General features: G+C 33.8%; 1 protein-coding gene across 3 annotated transcripts in view; it reads right to left on the bottom strand.

The window, feature by feature from the left end:
• LOC143246460 (polypeptide N-acetylgalactosaminyltransferase 3-like) overlaps positions 1 to 21,116 on the bottom strand; it is a 49,588-nt gene that overhangs the window by 8,510 nt on the left and 19,962 nt on the right. For all 3 annotated transcript variants that reach the window (XM_076493201.1, XM_076493202.1, XM_076493200.1), the window contains exons 4-10: positions 18,670 to 18,839; positions 17,973 to 18,180; positions 17,382 to 17,552; positions 16,195 to 16,312; positions 15,491 to 15,677; positions 5,115 to 5,257; positions 4,653 to 4,769 (exon numbers count right to left, since the gene is read on the bottom strand). In XM_076493201.1, coding sequence (XP_076349316.1) covers positions 4,653 to 4,769; positions 5,115 to 5,257; positions 15,491 to 15,677; positions 16,195 to 16,312; positions 17,382 to 17,552; positions 17,973 to 18,180; positions 18,670 to 18,839 — 1,114 coding nt within the window. The remainder of the gene's footprint in view (positions 1 to 4,652; positions 4,770 to 5,114; positions 5,258 to 15,490; positions 15,678 to 16,194; positions 16,313 to 17,381; positions 17,553 to 17,972; positions 18,181 to 18,669; positions 18,840 to 21,116) is intronic.

Below are 21,116 nucleotides of genomic sequence, written 5' to 3'. Positions count from 1 at the left end.
CAGTTTTTATCATCCTGTCAGTAAAACTTTCAAACATGTTTTAACTGAATGCATTCATAGATTTATTATTGACCATCAGTTATTGCCACCTCATCTAGGCTGGGTCTCATCTGCTGCCATCCACACTGGGACAACTCAGATTATCGGACCCTGTTCCCAATCGTTTTAAGATTAATGAGCCATCTTGTGTGGAACTTTTTTACTATAAATGAGTTTTGATCCTGTCTGGTACAGTGACATAATTTACAAGCTTGAACTACCACTAACCTACATCTGAATTATCTTTGTAGACGACGTACAGCTGTGTTCTTGAGAGGAGGGGCTTTTGATTCTTTAATCTTTCTATCAGAGTTCCTCAAAGGTTCCATTTTGTAACATCTACTGTATGTTGCTTATGCTTCTGTAATGTCTAGGGCAAGTTATCCAGTTCATGTATACCAATATGCCAAGGATACTGCTCTTATGGCTGGCTACCTGCAAGACTATCACTACACCCAGTCAAGTTCTTCGTACTGAGATAACACTTTTTTGAGTTCGATTCCTTACCAGAGTCTGATAGTTAATGCCGCTTAAACAATAGCGATATTCTTGGGTTCTAAAAAGACAGTTTTGCCACATTCCACATCGACAACATATACATTAAGCTCTCTGAGAGTGTTTGGTATATACAGTGGAACCCCTCTAAAGCAGCCACCTTCGGGACTGAGACAAACTGGCCTGATTAGAGGGGTTCCACTGTACATAATTAGGGATTATGTGAACAAAAAAGGGACTGTAATTGAATGACCCCTTTCAAGGGGTGACCGAATCTGAGGGATGGCTGCTTAGAGGGGTTCCACTGTAGGTGTTACATTCAATTCTCTGACAGTGTTTAGTGTTTAGGCATCATATTCAGCTGTCTGGCAACGTTTAGTATCTATGTGTCATATTCAGCTGTCTGACAACGTTTAGTATTTCGGCATCATATTCAGCTGTCTGGCAACGTTTAGTATTTAGGCATCATATTCAGCTGTCTGACAACGTTTAGTATTTAGGCATCATATTCAACTGTCTGACAACGTTTAGTATTTAGGCATCATATTCAACTGTCTGACAACGTTTAGTATTTAGGCATCATATTCAGCTGTCTGACAACGTTTAGTATTTCGGCATCATATTCAGCTGTCTGACAACGTTTAGTATTTAGGCATCATATTCAGCTGTCTGACAATGTTTAGTATCTAGGTGTCATATTCAGCTCTTTGACAGTGTATGGTATCTAGGTACCATATTCCGTTCCCTAACAGTGTTTTGTATCTAATTATCATATTCCGTTCCCTAACAATGTTTAGTATCTAGGTATCATATTCAAATCTCTGACAGTGTATAGTATCTAGGTATCATATTCCATTCCCTAACAATGTTTAGTATTTAGGCATCATATTCAAATCTCTGACAGTGTTTAGTATCTAGGTGTCATATTCCATTCCCTAACAATATTTTGTATCTCGGTGTCATATTCAGTTCTTTGATATTGTTTAATATCTAGATATTATATTCAGTTCTCTGACAATTTTTAGTATCTAGGTATCATATTCAACTGTCTGACAATGTTTAGTATAAAGGTGTCATACTCAGTTCTCTGACAATGCTTAATATCTAGGAATCATATTCAGCTCTCTGACAGTGTTTAGTATCTAGGTACCATATTTAGCTCTCTGACAATGTTTAATGTCAAGGTGTCACATTCAACTCTCTGACAATGTTTAGTATCAAGGTATCATATTCATCAGTGATGTCGAGAAAACCCACTTGTAGAGAAATATACATGCAAAAACGGCTCCTTTGGGTTGAAAACATATTTTACGTAGAGGAGCGAACAACGTTTCGACCTTCTTCGGTCATCGTCAGGTTCACAAAGAAAGAAAGAGGTAACTGACTGGAAGCTGACCACATGTTTGGATTGGGTTGTGTAACTGAGTGTCGGAATGTAGAGGGCAGTGTTAGATGTTTGAATATATAATTTTATTTTATTATATTTAATATAGGTATAAAGGCGTTCCTTTATATTGGTTTATTTTGGGTTTAAGTTGTTGTATAAGTAAGGCTTCTTTAATTTTGCGTTTGTTTATGTTTGTTTCTTTATTTAGTGTTTGAGTGTTTTCTATGGTTATGTTGTGTTTATTTGACTTGCAGTGTTCAAAAAACGTGTGAAGGTGACTTTTTATGTTCTTTGAATCTTTTCCATTTTTCTACTTGTTTCTCCAATATAGAAGTCGTGGCATTTATCACATTGTATTTTATAAATAATGTTGGGGTGGTGTTTGTCAGTGTAGTTTTTACATAGTATAGACCTCAGTTTTGTGCCTGGTTTTTGAATAAATTTGGTATTAACTGGAATGTCATATTTTGTTACAAGTTTTTGCCAAATGTTGGTTATTTGTCTGCTGATGTCGGGAATATATGGTATGCAGCAGTATATGGTTTCGTGATTTTTTGATTCGCGAGACATATTTACTTTTGTTGGTTGATTTTGCTTTCTGTCTAGGTGTGTGCATATAATGTTTTCTACAGTTTGTGGAGGAAACTTTTTGATGTTGATGAAGTATTGTTTTATTTTGTCTAATTCATCATTAATTTTATCTGGTAAGCATAGTTTTATGGCTGTGTTTATTTGGTTTCTTAGTATGTTGAGTTTTTGTTTTGTTTCATGTGCTGAGTCCCAAGGAATGTGTAGTCCAATATGGGTGATTTTTTGGTGGATTTCTGTTTTGAATTGTGTGTCAGTTCTTGTAATTTTGAGGTTAAAAAAATGATATTTGAAATAATTTTATCTATCATTTTAAAAGAAAGAACCTAACATTGAAAGCTAGATATCTAAATTGAACAAAATAGACAGACTCTAAGCCAAAACTTCACCTTGAAACTTAAAGCCTTTGACCCAAGAGACCATTTCACAAATTTAAAACAATCAGTAAAGAGATGATAATAAATATATGAACTAAATTAATGCTAGACTCTAGTCAATACATAATAAGATAATCTTCTTTGAATACAGATATTGCATAAAATGTAATATATGTTGCATTAAAACAATTTCAAGTTGACTACAAGTTATTTAATTTCCATGTTTCATTTATTTTGCTGCTTTTGTCACAGCTTGTTCTCTATCAACATGCACATCATGCTTCTATATCATCACGTCAAGTCTTAACCTTCACAGTGACTTCTTGTTCTCAACTTGATAGATTTACAGCTTACCTGGATGCCTCTTTGCATTTCATTAGCCATATTTACCACACAGATTAGCCAAGTCTGTCACCCAGTAAACTGTGAGATAAAAATCTGAACATCCTGCTAGTAAATCCTAATCAAGTTTCTTAACATCCAGGCCACTAGCTCAAAATCTACTGCCTTCACTAAAAGAATAAACCTTAATCCCAAGAGTAGGATGAAGACAAATAATAGTTTCTGACTGCCTGTGGTTACCTTTCAGGATCTGAAATTTTTTTAATCAAAATACCAATGTGTGCGTAACAATAAGTTTGACTTGGACACCCAGGGCTACCAAGATACACAGATACATATACTAAGCTGTCATGTGACCTCCTTGTACCACATTGTAAACACTGTATTCACATGTCTCTGTAAATTACTTTTTCATACGAAGAAAAGTTATTGAAATTCTACCCCAAAAAATCACAGTCATATGTCACACCTGTCAGGAAATTATTTGTAGGAGGTCAGATCAATGAAAATCATTCAGTATACAGAAAAAAGAAGTCGTATTTAAAAGGAGTTTGTTATTGAGAGAGGTCCTATCCAACAGAACTATAGTTCTGTATGTTGGCACTGCAAATCAAAAAACTGGGTCTAATCAACTCTTTCATTGCTAAGTTTATATATATCAAACCTCTCAGATCAAGGTTTATTTTTGGAAGTTCAATTAATAACAAAAGAAGCAAACAATTTTAGATATTTCATTATTTATTTGGAATTTAAAACTGGTAAACTCTGGGAACTGTGAAAGGGAATACTCTTTCCGTTGTGGTGATAAAAAAGTTCCAAGTTTACATGGCAGTACTTTAGAGGGGATATATATATATACATATATACATGTCTGTATCACAATACTTTAGAGGGGAATCTCAATAATGCATCATTACTGTGCATGTTTTTTTACATATTTTGAAAAGATATTTTATGGGAGAATTACATTATAAAATTTGTGCAATTATACAGTTGGTTTTAGTTAAATCCTTAAGGGTAGGTAAACTCACTCGCTTGAGCATTTTTGTTTATAATTTCTAATTATGATGAAAAAAGTTATCCACAGCTTCTTTGTAAGACAAAAAATAATGAAAATATTTAATCTGTAACATAAAAATAACTTTCTCATTTTTAGAGGTATTAGAGGTACCAAGACAATCTCTAAGTGAGTTGAAAATAATTGTTTACTGATATGATTACTTGCTTCAAATAATTTGGTGTATTAAAAGTCTTAAAGTTCTTTGTGTTGGAAAATTACATTTACAAGATACCTCAAATCCCAAAAATTTTATAAACTGACTTATTTACCAATTATTACTATGCATTAAAGTTCAGCATGATAAGATTGTTATGTCATAAAGGAGCATAATTTTGACAAAGTTTTTTTTCTTATTATTCCTTACCTGTTGAGGATATGTTTCAAATACACAATCTCCCAGCTGAACCTTGCCCACAGGTTGTCGAGATGTACCTTTAGTGTTGGGTCGCTGAAAACACTTGCCATTTTGTTTGTTGCGTATCTATTTTAATTTAACAAAAAGAAGAAAAAATCTCATCTTGCATTTACAATGAGTTGTTCTAATCATTTAAATTAGATAAAATAAATATAACATATTAGGGCATTTTTTAAGATACTATAGCAACTCAAATAATAATAGTGAAAGCAAATAAGGTATATTTTAAGTAATATCCCAACTCAAGTTATGATTAAGCACTGTGCCAAGATATTTGCTATTCAACAATTTTCATCATTTATTTGAAAATTTCCACTACTCTTGAAACATTAGAGATTTAAACATTCTAATCCTATCTTCTGTGTTTACTGAATTTAATATTTTCTAGACCCAATTAAACAGAAACCTTACTTTTCCAAAGAACCTGCCATCTGTGGGAAGAAAGTGTTCAGGCCACACAGTATCAAGATACCATTTGAAACTCTTACAACCAAGTCTTTCTCGTAAAGCTTTCCTTTCTGTAACATCTATCCCCTTTCGCATTTTCTTTGCCCCTAAATTAAAATTATGAAAATGTTTCCAAAGCTAAAAATAAAAAAATATCTTAAGCTCAGAATATAAAAAAGAGGTGTTTTGATGACTTTAAACAAAGTTCAAATGATTCTGAAAATAATTTTGTTCAGTAAAATACATGGTGTAAATATATTAAAATATGCCTATGACATATGAGATTAATAATGACAAACTATGCTTAATTTGGTTTATTTTACCTGTCATTTTATTTTACCAAAATTCTAAAGGCCTTCAAGATCTAAAAATGTAAGAGATTCAATTCTGAACACAAATCTACTCTTAGCCAAAAAACAAAAGTGTTATGCTTCAAATAAACTTCAGAGTACTCATTTCATATATTGTAAGATTTTCCTCATTGAGTTTGTTTTCATCTGACTCAAAACTTTGAGTGTCCTTTATGAATTGCAAAGTCCCTTATCTGTACTTCTCCACTCTTCTACCTTCCATGCAAGTCATTGCACATGCCTTGGAAGACCTTACACAAACTTGTTTTCCACAATAATTTAAAACTGTTTTCCAAAGTGGTAAAGTATTTCAGAACAAAGTACCTGTTTTAAACCCAACTAATTCTGAAAACATTTAATTAAAATCAGGTAGTCTTACCTTTGAAAGTAGACTAGAACACCCACATAGTTCTAGAAAGGAGGTGGGAATTAATGAGTGTCTGAATGACAAAAAACGTTATAAGTCTATAACTTAAAGGGCAAGAGGATAATATCTAGACTACAATAAAGATGCAGTCAAGCACAATTCAAAATAAGATTAAAAGAACTGGATCCAAGAGACAATGAATGAAGGAAACCAGTTTCATATAAGGACTGGGCCTAAGACCACTCAGAAATAAAACATTCATCTTAACAGAATACCCCTTCATCCTTGATGATCTTGAGTTCATAAAAAAAAAAAAAGAGTTATTTAGTACAGTAATATTTCATCTTTCCTGTAGAGCCAATCATGTGAATGCAAGTGGTGGAATGTTTTGCCATGCTTCTGTAGTGGAAAGTTCTTGTGAAAAAAAAAAAAGTAAAATATTATGAATGGGCATACTCCAGAGATTACAGCTTATTTTTATCTATAAATAAGAAAGCCAATGCATCTCTGGCCAAATTAGTGGATGCTGAGTAAAGATCCAAGTCAACCCAAGAAATGGAGGTGCAACAAACTGAGTACAGTCCAAAGAGAAATAGAAAAACATTAATTAAAAAAATAAAAGATAATCTCACATACTAGTTAGAGCTGAGACATCCATTAAGAACAGGCTTCCCTCCACAGATATCTCTGATGCAACACAAGACATGCATGAGTAGGTGGAAAATATACCTGCCACAGCATCATAAGCTACCAAATGGCAACCTCTGTTCACTTCCTGAAGACTACATCCTGTCATGGGTGAAGAGAATAATGAGGTGAAGTTAAAACTAATGTAAAGTATCTAGAATCATTCAGATGCCAGTCTCTAAGATGTCCTCTAAAGTTTTCCAAGAGCAGGGAACCAAAGACATTGATGCTTAACAAATGTGATTATCCCAAAATTCACTTTTAATGTGTTAAGTATATCACAACTGACAAAACAAATCAACTGTATAATCCAGTTTATTAATGTGGATGGAGCAAAATTCATGAAATGAAATTCTTTACAAGACATACTAATCCCTCCCTGAGATATTATTTTCATTCAAGTTAACATCAAACATTTCTGACAAAAAACATTCTTCTGAATAAGAATCTGAGTTAGTCAGGGTAGGCAACATTTCTATTGTAAAGCAAGCCTTTGGTAGAAAAGTTTTATCAAGATATAAGTTCAGAGCCTTCTAATACAATGAAAAAATAGCACAAGAAATAACAAAAGTAAAAATGTCTAATTGTTTTCTACCTGAAGCAAGCATTAGAAGAAAATACATATTCAGGAAAATGTTGAAAGCAAACAAGTTGCTAAAGGCTGGAAAAGAAGAAAAGCAAAACATCTTCAAGTGAGATTCAAATCTTATGAAGGTCATTATCTAGAAAAAATGCCCCAAAACTACAACATTCAATTCTTAACTAAGCCAAACTAAAAGATAATTGAGAGCTGCAGAAGAAAGGAAAATTATCTGAGACAATGAGATTGACGAGAAATGCACCTAAGAGACAAGATCCCACCAAAGGTGTTTAATGTGAGCATGACCCAAGATAACTGCTATCTATAGAGAAATCATCATCCCAAAAGCAGAGAGAATGTTTTTGGTAGATGGAAGAAAAGAGAGAAGCAGGCACATCTGAGAAATCAATTCAAACTAAAAGATAATTGAGAGCTGCAGAAGAAAGGAAAATTATCTGAGACAATGAGATTGACACCTGAGAGACAAGATCCCACCAAAGGTGTTTAATGTGAGCATGACCCAAGATAACTGCTATCTATAGAGAAATCATCATCCCAAAAGCAGAGAGAATGTTTTTGGCAGATGGAAGAAATGAGAGAAGCAGGCACATCTGAGACTCCAGAAGTTACAATACCAAAGAAAGTAGGTGAATAATTCTTTGACAAGTGTTTGTCCAAAATACCAGATAAAAGTCATATGGTCAATTGAGTGTGAGTCAAAACTATAGTGACAAAACAGAAAACAAACAGTCAAAAATATAATGATATATATCAGTACTGAATTTGTAAAAAAAACAAACAGATGCTACATGTGTCAAAGTTTTTTGTTAGTTTTGAATTTCGTACACCACTTCCAACTCTTGGGCTAACCTTTTACCAATGAATAGTGGGGCTGACCATCACATTATAATGCCCCTACAGCTGAAAGAGCAAGCATGTTTGGTTACAGGGATTTAAACCCACAACCCTCAGATTACGAGTGGAACATCTTAACCATCTGGTCATGCCGGGCCACTACATGTGTGAAAACAAAAAGCACTGAAACCAGATCAAAAGTGAAGGCCATAAATTGACTGGTAAATACAGAGAAAATATTAAGAATATGGGTGAACAGGACATGTAAGTAACCACCAAAATTTTAGATTAGCCTTTTTCATGCAAAAATCTTTTTTGGAGGAATTTATGTAAGTTTCTTGTGGTCTCTATCAAGAAATGAGCAATATTCAGATAATGACTGAGATGGAAAAAATTTATTACTGATCTTTAGTCTCCTGATTTATTTGGAACAGCAACAACAAAAAGGAAAGAGAGTTAAAACCTAGGGAAACATGAAGTACTGTTTTAATAGCCTCTCTTATGTAAAATGTTTTGAGACTCCTGGTCCCATATTTGATTACCAACTGAGTCAAACAAAAGATGAAGAGAAACTAGAAAAGTATAAAGTGAAGAGAAAATTACTTGAAGAATTTGATGACTCAAAGGCCCCCAGATCCAAAAGGTTCAGAGATGAACACAGGATCTCAGATGCCACTCCCCAAAAGTCTAAGAGAAGGGGGTGCTCATAAAAGTTGGTTGGTTGGCACTTATTAGCACAGAGTAACTAGACTATCTCTGTCAAACAACCAGTAAACGATATAAAAGTAAAATTATTAAAACCTGTAAAAAGAAATCAAATTAAAATAAAACAATGATCAAATTTCAGATTAAAACTTAAACAGAATTAAAAAAGGCCAATGGTCTTTAAAAATTTAAAAACAGAAGTAAGATGGACAGTGTCACCATCAGCAATGACACTGTCTAAAATGGTGCCATCATAAAACATGGGTTATTGTGACTTGTGTGTCACAAAGGCCACACATTGATCAGTCCAAGATAAAAGAAAACGATGAGCTAAAAAACTGTGACCAATATGTAGCCTAGCCAGAACAACTTCCTCCTCCAAATCCGCATGAAAACAAAATGGCCAAAAAGCAATAAAGAGTTAGATCTCGAAAACTGATTGTCACACTGCTCACTTCAAGGTGACTGATAACTGGCATGAAATCTGAGTCTTTAATACAGGACCATAATTCATATATGGTGCAGGCACAGCAATGATAGCACCAGAGCAGACAGACTTGACTGCAGTATCAGCAATCTTGTTCTCATTAATATCATCATGAACAGGGTGAGAACTAAAGTAAAGCAATTCCAGGGCCAGCAGAGAGCTAAGTGAGTTGGTACAAAGAGTACAATTTGTGTACTGCATAGCTTCTATGTGATCCAGGGCAAGTGAAATGAGGAACAATTTGGCAGTGAACACAGAAACTGTAAATGGGATCCTGTGTGCAACCACCAAACCACAACAAACCATAGCAGAGCCCACAGAATCACCTCATTTTGAACCATATGTATAAATGGAAGTTGAAGGATGATTGAAAAGATGTTTAGCAAATAAAAGACAGTACTATCAATCAGGAGTATCCATCTTCCTAAGATTATTCAGAGGGGGTCACATTTGGGGATGGTGATAAGCTATAGTGGGTTGGACTGACCAGTGGAAACAGCAATGCCATCCAAAGACAGACCCAATTCAGCCATATGTTCCTGCATACAAAGGGCAAAAGGAACAGTGGTACTGTCTATTCTGAAAAAGTGTAGCCCACTGAGAAAGGAAGACACAACTCCAGGTGGGATGCTGTGATAAGGATGGAAGTGTTAAAAGCAGAGAGTAAAAAAAGTTGCAAGCTGCAGAGGTGTAGAGGAGGAAAATCAGACTCGGTGTACAAATTCTGGACTAGAGAAGTGAAAAAAAGCCCGTGCAAAAAGACTAAGCCATATATGGTGAACGGGATCCAACATCTTCAAGACCAAGGTCCTGGCAGAACCAGAGACCAGAAACCCATAATCCAGTTTCAATCAAATGAGGGTACGATAGATCTTTAGTACAAAGCATGGATCTGCTCCCCAAGAGGTGGAAGAGAGGATATGGAGGATGTTAAGTGCCCTTGTACAATTGATACATAGATGCTTGATGTGTGGAATGAAGGTCAGCTTACTGTCAAAGATAAGCCCCAAGAACTTTGCTTCAGGGACCACAGGAAGAACATCACCAAGACAAAGCTCAGGATTGGGGTGCAAGCAAACAGTGTTTGAGGAAGAAAAGGTAAAACTGTTTGCTGTGGTCCACTTCAATAAATTACTGAGGGCAGTTTGAAAATGCCACTCAATAAACATCATGACTGACACGGGATGGAGAAGTTATCGACATAGAGCCTGTTTGCAATGGTAGAAGGAAGTTAACCAGTGATGGCATTAATCTCCACACTGAAAAGTGTGACACTCAAGACACAGCCTTGAAAGACTCCAAATTCCTGTGGAGAAAAACAGGAAAGCATTGAGCCCACACAAACTTGGAATCACCTGTCCTTTAAAAGTTCTGTATAAAAGTGTGTAAATAGCCATGCAACCTACATAAGTGGAGATCTCACATAATGCCATAACTCCACATAGTATTGTAAGCCTTCTCAAGGTCAGAGAATACAGAACCAAGATGTTGTTGCTTGAGAAAGGACTGTATGATCAATGTTTCAAGTTGAATTATATGGTCCACGGTGGAGCACTGTTGTTGTAACCTACACTGGGTGGAGAGGTTGCTTGATTCGAGAAGCCAAACAAGACGAGCATTAACCATCCTCTCTACAATCTTACAACAGCAGGATCAAGTTTCAAGAAAGCAGTGAAAGTGGGCCATTTGACTTTGTCCAGCTTCCATCAAAACAAGTGGGTTAGGTAATATCAACCATGGCTACTTTCCCTCAAAATGATAAGAAAATGATCACTTCCCCATGGGTCACTGTCAACCTCCCAAGAGAAGTGAGAGAAAAGTAGGAGAAAATAGAGAGATCAATAGCAGTAAAAGACCGACAAGGTGCAAGAAAATAAGTATAAGAACTATTACTGAGGAGAGAAAGGTTGTGATCCAAGAGTGTATGCTCTACAAAATGACCCCTTCCATCAATATCAGCACCACCCCAGAGGGGATTATGTCCATTACAGATCCCAGGATTAAAAAAGGAGACAGTAACTGTTCATTGAGAGCATGAAAGTCTGATTGATCATAGGTCTCTCCAGGAGAAGGTAGAGAGAACAGACAAAGATGATACCACACAAGGAAACCCAGATGGCTACAGTCTCCAAGGGTGTATCAAATAGTAAAGATTGGGCAGGCAGTGATAGTCAACTGGCAGTGCTACTCTTCCATGCAACTGTCCATCACACAACCTGTCATTTCGGTATTAAAAAAAAAAAACCTACTGAAAGGTGACTGTAAGGAGAGATACACAGGATGATAAAAATCAACAAATCCCTAATGCCATCCATATTAAAGTGGAAAACTCAACAGTCCCACCGTGTCAGTGGCCATGTTTACGTACGTGGAGAATAACTGGGTGAAAATTGCTTTGGTTTGTGGCCATGCTGTTTTTCTTTATTAGAAGGAGGTCTACAGACTTCTATATATCCTTCCCTGGGTCCAATGGGCAGGTCTCTGTTGGTGGATGAAGATTTCAGCAACTGAGGATGTGAACAAATAATCATTGTGCATCTTGGACCGAAGAAGTAGATGAACCCAAGTAGATGCCAGAAACCAAAATTAAAGGAAGTGAATCTGGGGAGCCACTGGAAGGAATGGTGGGTACAGAAATGGGAGTAGATGCTGACTTATCAACTCTCTTAACCATGAACAGCAAAGGTCTCTTCATCTGGTTTGTGAATGACTCTGTCAAAGGTATCTGCACTATCACCGTAGCAGTGGTGCAGCAGCATATGTTCGAGATGCAATGGGCAACAATAATCTTCAAGGCTCTGGGTAGGAGATATTGTTCATGGTCTCTTTCTCCTCCACCAACTTATGGAAAGAATGAAAGTAAAAAGGATGTGAACCACTATAGTTAACACAGTGTGCTTCCAGTTCACATTCATAGGCATCGTAGTCTTTGTCACCACAATGAACACGCGTCAAAGAACCATGGCATAATGTCTTTAAGTGACCAAACCACTGACACTAGAAACACCTGAGAGGGTTGAAAATATATGGCTATACCTTACATTTCAGATAACCTGCCTTGATGGTGGCAGGTGGATGTGGTGATGCAAATGTAAAAATCAGAGCATTGGTAGGCAGCATTATTTCATCCTTACAAGTGAATATTCAGCACATTACAGAAACGCCTTGGCTGGAGAAACCAGTGAGGATTTCCAACTCAGGGATGTTCTATAAAATCCCTCTCAATCATAACTCCTCTTGAAGAATTCAAAGTAGCATGGAGAGTAACCTCAATGGATATATCCCCCATGGCCTTCAATTTCAAGAGGAGTTTGGTGTGTTGAGGTATAGATGTTTCCACAAAAAGGTCTCTAGAGCACAACTTACTTACTTGGGGAAGCCAGTAAGCCCCTCTAATCCCTTTTAAATGAAAAAGGGACACATCTACCCTAAGGATTTGTCAGACAATAAATGCAAAATCAGAAATTGAGGTGTTAAGTCTGACTGTGATGGTGACTATGTAACAGAGATGTCCATACATGGCCATTTACCAATTATCTGTTGTTTATTTTCAATTTTTTCTTTTTTTCTTTTTTCATGAATGGAAGTATCCATAATAAATAGAATACATTTCAGTACCACTGCCCCTACCCACCATGAAGCCCTACGAGGGGATGCACTGCAATGGCAAATAAGGACATTGCAGCAATGCCAGAGTTTTGTGAGTGCTATAACCAAATGCCAGTATCAGACACAATGTGCCCAACATTCATTGAAAATGTCCAACACTAGTACTTGGTTGACACTAACCCTAGTGAAATAGCCAACTGACTTTGTGGAGACCACCTGTCTACATTAATTCAATGTCAAAGTGGTGAATTAGGGTTGGACCCTTGACCACCAAAATCCTCTTCTGCCCCCTTCATGGGTTGCCACACATGCCAAACACAAGTGAATGTTTAATTCCCAGAGGAGATAAACTAAGAATACAGAACCTTCTGTGGGTGATCCCTTCACCACATACAGGAATCCATCTCGAGGTGGCTCAGAAAAGAAGTAAGTTAATGTCTAGGGTAAGACAGCCTACCCCACTTGCTTCTGCATTTCACAACATGAAATGGGTGAAAATAGATGAGAACACAGAAATGAAAAACTAAGAAATAGCAAAAGAAGAAGCAGATAATGCAGGAGGATGGCTATGGCTAACCAGATGTCAAAAATTAGGAAAAAAACACAACATAATGTGTGAAACCAGAACTCTCATCAGCTCCTTTTGATGAACTTCTCCTGACTGACACCCTTATGAGTCATCAGAAATATGGTAGTGGGGAAAGAATCCTTTGTAAAATAGCTCTTCAAGCTAATAAATCAAAATAAGCAGCAAGTCACTTGGTAAACAAGACCAATTTAGTAAGTTCTGCAGAAATATAAAAATGTAAAGCACCCACTTGCTACCAAGAAAAAAATCAAGGAGATGAAGGATATTTTACAATTAATAACTAAACTGAAAAAGAAACTACAAGATAAGCATAATTAATTAGTGAAAGTAAAAATATCAAGAACACAGGAAAGAAACAATGTAGATGACCCCCCAAAAAAAAAGGAAAAACAATTTGAGGGTCTAAAGTTTGAAACAATAAATACTTAACCAAAGAAAATCCTCCTTGAGAACCAAAGAAATGAGAAACACAAGGCAAATTAGGTCTTGTAAAATTACCACTATTTTTAAAGGTATCAGCAGAAAAAAGAAGAAATAGAGATTCAGGGAATCTTGTAACAAAACACTGCAGCCTTCAGATGTAAGTGAAATAAATTCAAGATTTAAAATGCTGCATACCTGGAGGAAAAAAAAGAACAGCAAGTTCAGTAGAAGCTTCTTCATGATAAGGGCTGGTTGATAAATCTTACTCCTCAGACAAAAGTGAAAACACTTGTGCAAAAGAACAAGCTTAATCTTGAAGAGAAGAGTGTGATGATCCATCAATGGTATTCCTGAAGTCTGATACTTACCAGGGACAACACACAAGACAGACTCAGCATTAATGGTCTGTACACTTTGGTTGAAAAAGGCCAACAGTTTAACTACAGGAAATCCCTTCATACTGGGAGAACATTGCTCAAATAATGTTTTAAAAAAAAAGCAAAATGATTTCCTATCAGAACCTGAATTTACAGCTTCAAAAGTGAATTAAATTTCACAATTTATTGCAAAATAAATAGAGTGCATGCGTTTTGAATGACATGACTATTAACAAAAAAACACTGAATTATAGGAAAATATAGAGCTTATGTAAGATTTAAATTGCATTTGTTAATAGTATAACAACAAACTCAACAAGTAAAGGACTACAGCATTCCAGAGTTGATTCAGGCTCAATATAAGTGCAGTATGATAAGTGAAATATACTCTTATTTGTTTTGATTTACTTTAACTTAAAATGTTGGCTGCTGGTGAATGTTAAAAGTAAGTCAGATCTAATCATCTACACAATAACAGGGTGGATAATAAGTTACTATACAATTAATATTCTATAGCTAGTACAATCGGTATTAAATAACATATTACAATGACAAGCAAAACCAATTTCATCATTGTTTGTTTCTGAGTAATTATTAGAAACTAAATTGTGATATAATTATACAATCACTTAATATATCTTTACAACTATGTTTGAAAATGAGTAAATTTCACCAAAGACATATTAGAATCATAAATTGCTTTCAGAATTTTCAAACACAGTTGGAATGTTTTGAAAACTGTCACAGAAGTGTTCATTATGCTTTCCTAGTATGAGTAGCATACCTAGCTTGTCCCTGTATTAATCTACAATAACCAGCATTTGTTCTAGACAGCATTCATTATTATGACCCTGTACACATATTTTCATTAATAAGTAAAAAGTTGAATTAACATCTATCTGTAATTTAACAAATAAATTACTTAGTCAGAATCTAAAATAAGTCTAATATATCTCTTATTACACATGATTCTGAGGTTTGGTTTAATCATTATTAATTGTAAAAGCCTTTAGAAAAACGGTAAAAAACTGTAGAATCATTCATAATATTAAAACAAAGAAACAGTGAAGCCAGATTTCACACAACCATTGCCAGTTAATAGAATTCTACTTTTTCTTTCTTTCTTAAGTTATTTACCAAAAACTATTAAGACAAAGTTTATCTTGCTGTTAATAGGAATCTTGACCAAAATATTCATCTACTTCTTACAGGATTTTATTGATTAATATAAGAAATATGAAAGTAAAGGCCCATTTTAAGATAATCTATTATATGAAGAGTTGAAAGATTTTGATGATAATCATTAAATACCTGAATTTAAAAGGAAGAAAAACTCCTTCCATTCATCCATCCAGACTTCTGCTGCACGAGCTAGGTTGGTGTACAAGACACTTCCAACACCACCTGGTCGGGGAAATGAGTATGGTGAAGATCTTCGAAACAGGTGGCCAACATGTGAACAAGGAACAATCTCAACAGAACCTCCACACTGCCATACCTAACAATAATATATAATGTTTGTTATAAATTATGAATCATGATTTATATGACCCTAAACCATATGCAATAAATTTATCTTATAAACCTTATCTGACCTGAACTATCAAGCAATATTCTTTCTGTATACTTTATATGGCTATATTTACCTATGATTAATCTACTTAACATACTTCTAATTCTAAACTAACATCAGCTGTTTCTTGACTAAATAAAAATTCTATTGGCATAGTGTAAAGAGCTTAGCTAATAACTGACCAACAATCAATGTTTAAGAAGTGTGCATTTCTGTTGATGTTTCTCTGTTCAAAATGTTAGCCTAACAAATCTAATTACAAACAAGAGCACAAACCTCTCTTTCTCTTTCAAATCATCTGATTAAAATAAGGGTAATATACACTCGCTAAATAACTAGATTATATTGACAGATTCCTCTCATAGGTAATTTCTTCAGCTATCCACTACCAATGCAAAGTATAGGTCCTAGTAAATCCACATTGTTTACGCAAAAAACTCACTCTAAATGAGAGTTCGATATTTTCACCTCCCCATATATCCATCATTTCATCATAAGACCCAATTTCTTCAAAGTATGATTTGTCAATGGAAAACAGCCCTCCTGCCATTACTGGAGTCCTAGACAAAGATAAATTATTACTTTGATCATATTGGTTTTTATACGTGAAAAAAAGATATAAATATCTACAACTAAATCATGAAATGTATACAAACTATATGAAATCTTTGAAAGTGGGATTCATTTATATTTATTTTTTTTCCAAAGATGATGTTTTAAACCTTAAGAGTAGATTTTAATATGAAGCTTATAAAGACCTGATCTAATAATTAAAACAATGTCTGCATGAATGTGAGTTATCAAAGATATGTAATCTGAAGCATTTTCTACAAAAGACTGCATAAAACAAATAAGCATTATTTTTCGCCAACACTTCACATATAAAATAATTATTTATTAAATTTGCACAACATCTTTACCTCACATATAGCAAAACTATGATAAGTTAAAACATAATGCAAAATACATAAAATATTATAATGAAATTCTTAGGTAGCACTTCAAATTCTAATTCCACAGCAATGTTTATAAAGCCAAACAAACTGAAGAAGAGCAAAAACTGCATATTTTGAAAGAAATGAATTAACTTGGTGCATCCTTTCCTTGTTTTTGTATGTTTTGGTTATTTGCTTACAAAGAGAGTTATTTTAATTTAAATATATTCCTACAAAAAGATGTATGTTCCCTGAAACACACTGCATTACTCTACATTTGCTACCTTAATATTTTCCTTACCCAAAGATTATTTACTTTATTTTCTACAAGTGATATCTATATATGTATATGTTTGAAACTCCTTGCACAAAATAAAACAATAGAGATTACTATGTCTTCGTTTAACAAAATAAATTTGACATACTTTAAATACCAATTGTATTTGATATGATATCTTTTAATGCAAGAGTTATTTCCATTCATTCTGTAAAATAAATAATTTAACAGTAGGAAATTAACTAAATAATTTAAACATATTTCACCTTAACTTTGAAATTAAAAGCACATAACATGCATAAAAAAAAAAAGATATTAATCTATATAGAAATAGAAATAAGAATACATCATACAAACTTTTCTTGAAAAATACTAGATATACCAACATGTTAATATTACAATGTGAAAGGAACCAACCTAAAGGGTATGGTTCCATCTTTTTTCCTCTTGTGAATCTCTTTTTCTCCTAACGGATACCACCGAAAATGAAGCTCCCAGTTAAAAGCTCCCCAGTGAAACTCAAAGCTGCGTATGTAGGCAAAGTTTTCATCATGAATTATGTCTATTACTGGACATACGACTCTCTTTCTGTTGAATAACATGCAGATTTTATGTAATAAATGTTAAAACAAAAGTCTCAAAACATTGAATATCTTTCACTGAACATAAAGTCTTAATATTTTTGCAATACATTCAGAAATATATTAGTCTAAATAGTGCAATAATAAAGTAAAGTATTATTTTCTTTTATATATATATATATTTATTAAATACCAAACACTATGTTATTGTATACTGACTACACATAAAAATATAATCACATTTTAAAGCAGTTAGAAATTACTGTAGCAATGGAAAACATTAATAACTTGACTTGTATGTATATTTAAAAAATCAAATTATTTGAAACTTTTTACATTATTAATCCGTGTAAAGATGTATGTGTGTTTTGCTTTATTTTCATTTATTGTATTACTTAAGCATAACATACAATAAATTGTTTCTAACCTGTCCTCTGCAATTCTTGTCAGAAGTGGCTCTAGCCAATAATAGTTACACTCACAGTGGGAGTCCAAAAATGTTAGTGTCTGACCACGGGCAACCTTGGCACCCATGAGTCTTGCCCTAATAAGACCAGTTCTGTTTGTGGCTCTGATTACTTTAACATATACAGGTAACTTGGATACATAATCATCGAGTGGATTTTTCAGGAATGCTGTTCATGAGAAAAATTAATTATTTACAGTATAAAACAGCCTTTTTTGGGTTTAGTTAACAATTCAATGGAAGTATATAAAAGACATATATTCATATTTGGATATTATTTTGCTATAAACATTTTACTAACAAAAACAGCTTACCAGGAGCATTCAACATAATTACACCTAGAAAAAGCTACAACTTACCCCTTTCACCGCATCCAATCAACATAACTACATCTACAATTTAACTTCTTCATTATATCCACTTAACATAATTACATCAGAAACAAGTTACACACTTACCCTTTTTACGACATTCAGTGAACATAACTATACCCACAAGTAAGCTACAATTTACACCAGTCACCAAAATTATGGAAAAAGAAAATATTAACTTGCCTTTAACCAAAATTATTTACCTCATTATTTTCATAGAAAGTTACAACTTAACCCTCTTATAAAAACCATTCACCACAACTGCCAACATAAAAACTTAGAATTACCTCTTTCACTGGCATCATCCACTAAGATTATTTCTCTAAGTAACTGTCGTGGAGACCGATTGATAACACTATGTACTGTACGAAGCAATGTGGACCAAGCCTCATTGTGGAAAACTATAATTACAGTTGTATCTGGGAGGCCTGATGTCACATATGATTTCTCCCGACAGCTAAGAAACATCATAAAAAAAACTTGAGTATTGACCTTTCATTATCAGGTCACCATATAGAAACAATATAAAAAAATAACTTGAGTATTAACCTTTCACTATAAAATTATCATGTGACAAGTAGTTAGCCTTATATGTTCATTAATCATTTATTTTTACAAAACCAGACAAAAGTCTTAGTATAGTCACATGTACAAACACAAACCTATAAACAACTACATAACTACTCAAAAATAGCTTCCAATCAAATGAATTTATCATGAAACTTCAAGGTGTCCTAATATTACAATAATTAACTTTGAAAAGTAAACACTTGTTTTACTTCAAAGAATATCTGAATACAAATCAATTAAAGCAACTCAACATACTGTAAGATATTCTAATCTAAAAAGTAAAAGCCAATACATACCCAGAAAACTTTATAAATTGGCCGTATGCGATAGTCCAATACGATGATACAATGTACATGTCACTTTTATATTTAAACAAAATTATCATTTATTAACTAACATTTTTTTCATGCACTGCAAATTTTGCTCCCTATTATATATTTATTTTATTTATTTATACACATACTTTTCAAAATGAAAAACAACAAACTTTGAAAAGTGGGAAGATCTCACAGCAAGAAAAGATCATTTTGATTGCCTCTTAGTGGAGTTTTGCAAGGGAAGTGACATCTTATTGTTCAACAGGACAAATGAGGTTTCAACAACTGTACAGAGAATCAATGAAAGGAAGGATGATTAGAGAAAACATTTGGTCATCCCTCTGGACAGTCTAAGTCATGGAAAGGAATGATATGGAAACAAAACCATCTACCCTTGTTAAACAAAGTGTACAAGACAGCAAAAGTAAAAATATCTGGGTAATGTAATTAAAAAAATACCTCTTAAGAGAAAGATAATATGGGGAAGAGATGTCCAAAGGTTTCAATGGAGGACTTGAACAACAATGGCATGCATGAGCAATCAGAGAATGGTTTACACACCAATCAACTGAGTACAAGAACCTGTGCAAAACTCCTATCTATTATATGTACATGTTCAAGACTTGAGAAATAAACTCTTTTTTTTTTTTCCTTTTAAGCAAATTATCACCCCAAGGCCAATGCAATATACCTAGTTAATCCACATTACCAAGAAAAATACTTGAGTAACAAGAAATTTAATACAGTATGTCAAGTGAATGTAGTTGAAACAAAAACAATGACTGAAGTTGATGATAGTTAAGAAGTTAATCACTATTTATTACAACAGTCAGTTGAAAAGATCCCAGGAGAAATCTGGTAAAAGTAAAGTTCTTGAATTCAATGTTGATGAGAATGGAGTAACAATGTATCACTGAATTTCAAAGATCATGAACAAATGACAATAGAAGATGAAATTTCTGTGAAATAAGAAAATATGCAAAGACGTAAGATCATATCTAACTAGCTTAAGGTAGTGCTTCACAAAGTATTCAATTTTTGGATAGAAAGATTAACATACAGCTAACTTAGACATTAACTTTGTTGAAGTTAAAATCTTTGCATAAGTTAAAAAACAGTCAATTACAACATCCAGAAATATGATAACAACACAGTTTTATTATGTTTATCCTAAACTTTAATTTATGATACAAGTAAACAGATATTTGTGTTCAATTTCTACATAATAAACTGAAATGTGGGAACAGTCCAACAAAAAGATTAAAACAACTTCAAAACTTTAGGTAAATAAAAAAGTAAATAGTTCTTAATTATTTACTGCTCACTGATATTTCTTTGATCATAAAAATTAAGTAGAATCTCAATGTTTTAGCAGTTAATTGACCAGTTTTTATTTTTTTGAAAAGTCAAGTATCTACCCCCATTAAATTTTTCAGATGATAAGTCATAAGTCAATACAAAGCAAGATAATTAAAATGATCACTTTGATAGTTACAACATGAGTATACAATGTTAGAAACTATTATAGGACACCAACCTACTTACAATGATATTAAATAAATGTAATCACATACATAAGGTCAATTCAAAAAGCCTAACACTATCATAGAATGCAATGAAAAGGCACAAACAAGCAGTATCAACCAATGTACATAGGCAAACGTTTGGGGTGGTATTCTATCTTACCATGTAAGGTACAATGTATGCATAACACTAATTGAATACTACTCAATTATCTTAAGTTTGAATACCTTATTGATCACAATACTAATGAGGCATAAAAGAACTTTGTGGCATTTACTTTCAAGTAGTTTCACTATAAGAGATGGCCATATGGTATTGCAAGA

This window comes from Tachypleus tridentatus, chromosome 3, assembly GCF_004210375.1.
Source record: "Tachypleus tridentatus isolate NWPU-2018 chromosome 3, ASM421037v1, whole genome shotgun sequence".
Lineage (NCBI taxonomy): Eukaryota > Metazoa > Arthropoda > Merostomata > Xiphosura > Limulidae > Tachypleus > Tachypleus tridentatus.
Note: the sequence above shows the minus strand (reverse complement) of the source record. Positions and strands in the feature narration are given on the sequence as shown.